General features: G+C 57.6%; 1 protein-coding gene across 1 annotated transcript in view; it reads left to right on the plus strand.

Moving 5' to 3' along the window:
• The window catches only part of DOCK2 (dedicator of cytokinesis 2), a 424501-nt gene that overhangs the window by 419387 nt on the left and 3056 nt on the right, over positions 1 to 2058 (plus strand). Inside the window, exons 48-49 of the mRNA XM_007447828.1 lie at positions 52 to 179; positions 1084 to 1249. Coding sequence (XP_007447890.1) covers positions 52 to 179; positions 1084 to 1249 — 294 coding nt within the window. The remainder of the gene's footprint in view (positions 1 to 51; positions 180 to 1083; positions 1250 to 2058) is intronic.

Below are 2058 nucleotides of genomic sequence, written 5' to 3' on the forward strand. Positions count from 1 at the left end.
CGCCTTGACATCAGACCTGGCTGCTAACCACACCCTCCTCCCCACCCGCAGCCTGACTTCGAGGACAGGCGAGTGGGCCGGCCCCGGTCCATGCTGCGCTCCTACAGGCAGATGTCCATCATCTCCATGGCTTCCACGAACTCTGACTGCAGCACGCCCAGCAAAGTCACCTCCGAGAGGTCAGTCCCCACCCCAGGCAGCCCCCCGTACCCCTGCACCAGCCTAGCCCTCAGCAAAGCCTCACTTCTTGCCCTTCTGCCCTTGGCCGTCCTTCTACATCTGCGTGCCCTTCTGTTTGAAAGCCCTTCCCCACCTGGCACCTCATTAAAACCCTCACAACTACCCTGTGCGGCTTAGTGCCGTTGTCAGGGGGTCAGTCGAGGCCCAGAGAGGTGTGGTGGCTTTTCCTGAGGACCCAGCAGGACACCGCATGGCCCACAGGCTCCCCGTCCAGCCACATCCATCAGCCAGCCTGAGCTCCTCATCTACTTGCCTCTGCCAGGGCTCCCGTCCCCACCAACTCCCCATCCCAAAGCTCCTCCTCCTGTACCTGCCTACACCTCTGTCGGGGTTCCCCTCCTCGGCCAAGAAGAGCCTCTCCCCTTCCACTTTCTTGGAGCCATCTGCGCGACCCAGCCCGACTCAAACTAACGTAATAGCAGATCCTGTGATGGAGGACTCTCTCTGGGAGAACGTGCTACGGGGTTCTTGACCTCATCTCTTGTCTACTCTGCAAGGTTGCTGCGAACACCCCCGTTTACTGAAAAGGAAATCGTGCCTCAGAGAGGTTGAGTGATTTGCCCAAAGTCATTCGGCTAAAAAGTGGCATAGATCTGAATCCAGATCCATATTTTTAACCAGTTTTCTCTTCCTATCACCAGCCTTATGGCTCACCGCCTTCAGTTTTATTTTACCCTGTATTTTGAGTGTTTGCAAATTAAGCAAGTGGCCCCCCAAACTCTGCCAGGTGAGCTGATCTACCCCCCGACCCCGTGGTGACAGCTCAGTCAGCCTGGGTCCCTGCAAGACAGTTCCACCGAAGCTCTAACTGCAGTTTTTGCTGCTGTCCCTCTTGCCATTCAGCTTCGACCAGGAATTAGCACCTCCCAAGGCTCCGAAAGTGGAACAAGAGGAGCCAGTCTTCCCAGGGAGCACTCTGCCAGAGGTCAAGCTGCGGAGGTCCAAGAAGAGGAGCAAGAGAAGCAGTGTGGTGTTTGCGGACGAGAAGGCCACGGCAGACCTGAAGCGGGTGAGTGGCCAAGGCTGGATCTTCTCTGACACCATCGGCAGATCTGCACTGCACGCCCGGCACACTGCCTGGGGCTCCGAGACGTGCGCCGCTCAAGCCTCACCCTCACAGTGAAGTGGGGTTACCGAGGTGGCATCTCAGGGGCAGGGAGGTGAAGTGCTTGCTGGCGCCCCTGCAGCCTGGATGTGACAGAGTCGGATATGACCCAGGCTGTCACTGTGTCCTTTCTACCGTCGCAGAGGACTCTGAGGCTGGGGAGAGGCTGCCCGGTCCACCGCTGAGCAGGAGAGCCGCCCTCCCAGGGCTGGGCCAGGTGTTTCCACCTCGGCCCTCTATCCCCACCCCAGGGCCATCCTAACCACTGACGTCTCAGACTCTGCTAAGCTCTTCCCAGTGGACTGGGAGCCCAGCTGGGGATGCAGAGATGAAATTCTCACTGCCCTGACTTTAAGAGTTACTGTCTTATAAACTAATAACTATTTAATATGAGACTTGGTACCAGACAGCCCTGGGTTCAACCCCAGCTTCCCCCCTTGAAAGAGAGGTTTGTTGAAAGCATTCTGGGAGCCTGGAAGGGGGAGAAGGATTTACTTTCCTGGGAAGGGAGGGCTGCCGGATAAAAGGGCAAGGGTCCAGCTGAGATGCCTTCCAGCGACGAAAGAATCCCCCACAAACTCCCCAGTAGGCCTCAGAGGCTATTCTTGCCAGGGGTGGAAGGCTGGAAACAAGACTGTGTTTCACAATTCTAGGGGGCGTCATTCACACAATAGTCTAAATGTTTCGCGCCCCCCCCCCCGCCCCCCCCCCCC

The sequence above is a fragment of the Lipotes vexillifer genome, unplaced genomic scaffold (genome assembly GCF_000442215.2).
Source record: "Lipotes vexillifer unplaced genomic scaffold, Lipotes_vexillifer_v1.1 scaffold370, whole genome shotgun sequence".
NCBI classification, from domain to species: domain Eukaryota; kingdom Metazoa; phylum Chordata; class Mammalia; order Artiodactyla; family Lipotidae; genus Lipotes; species Lipotes vexillifer.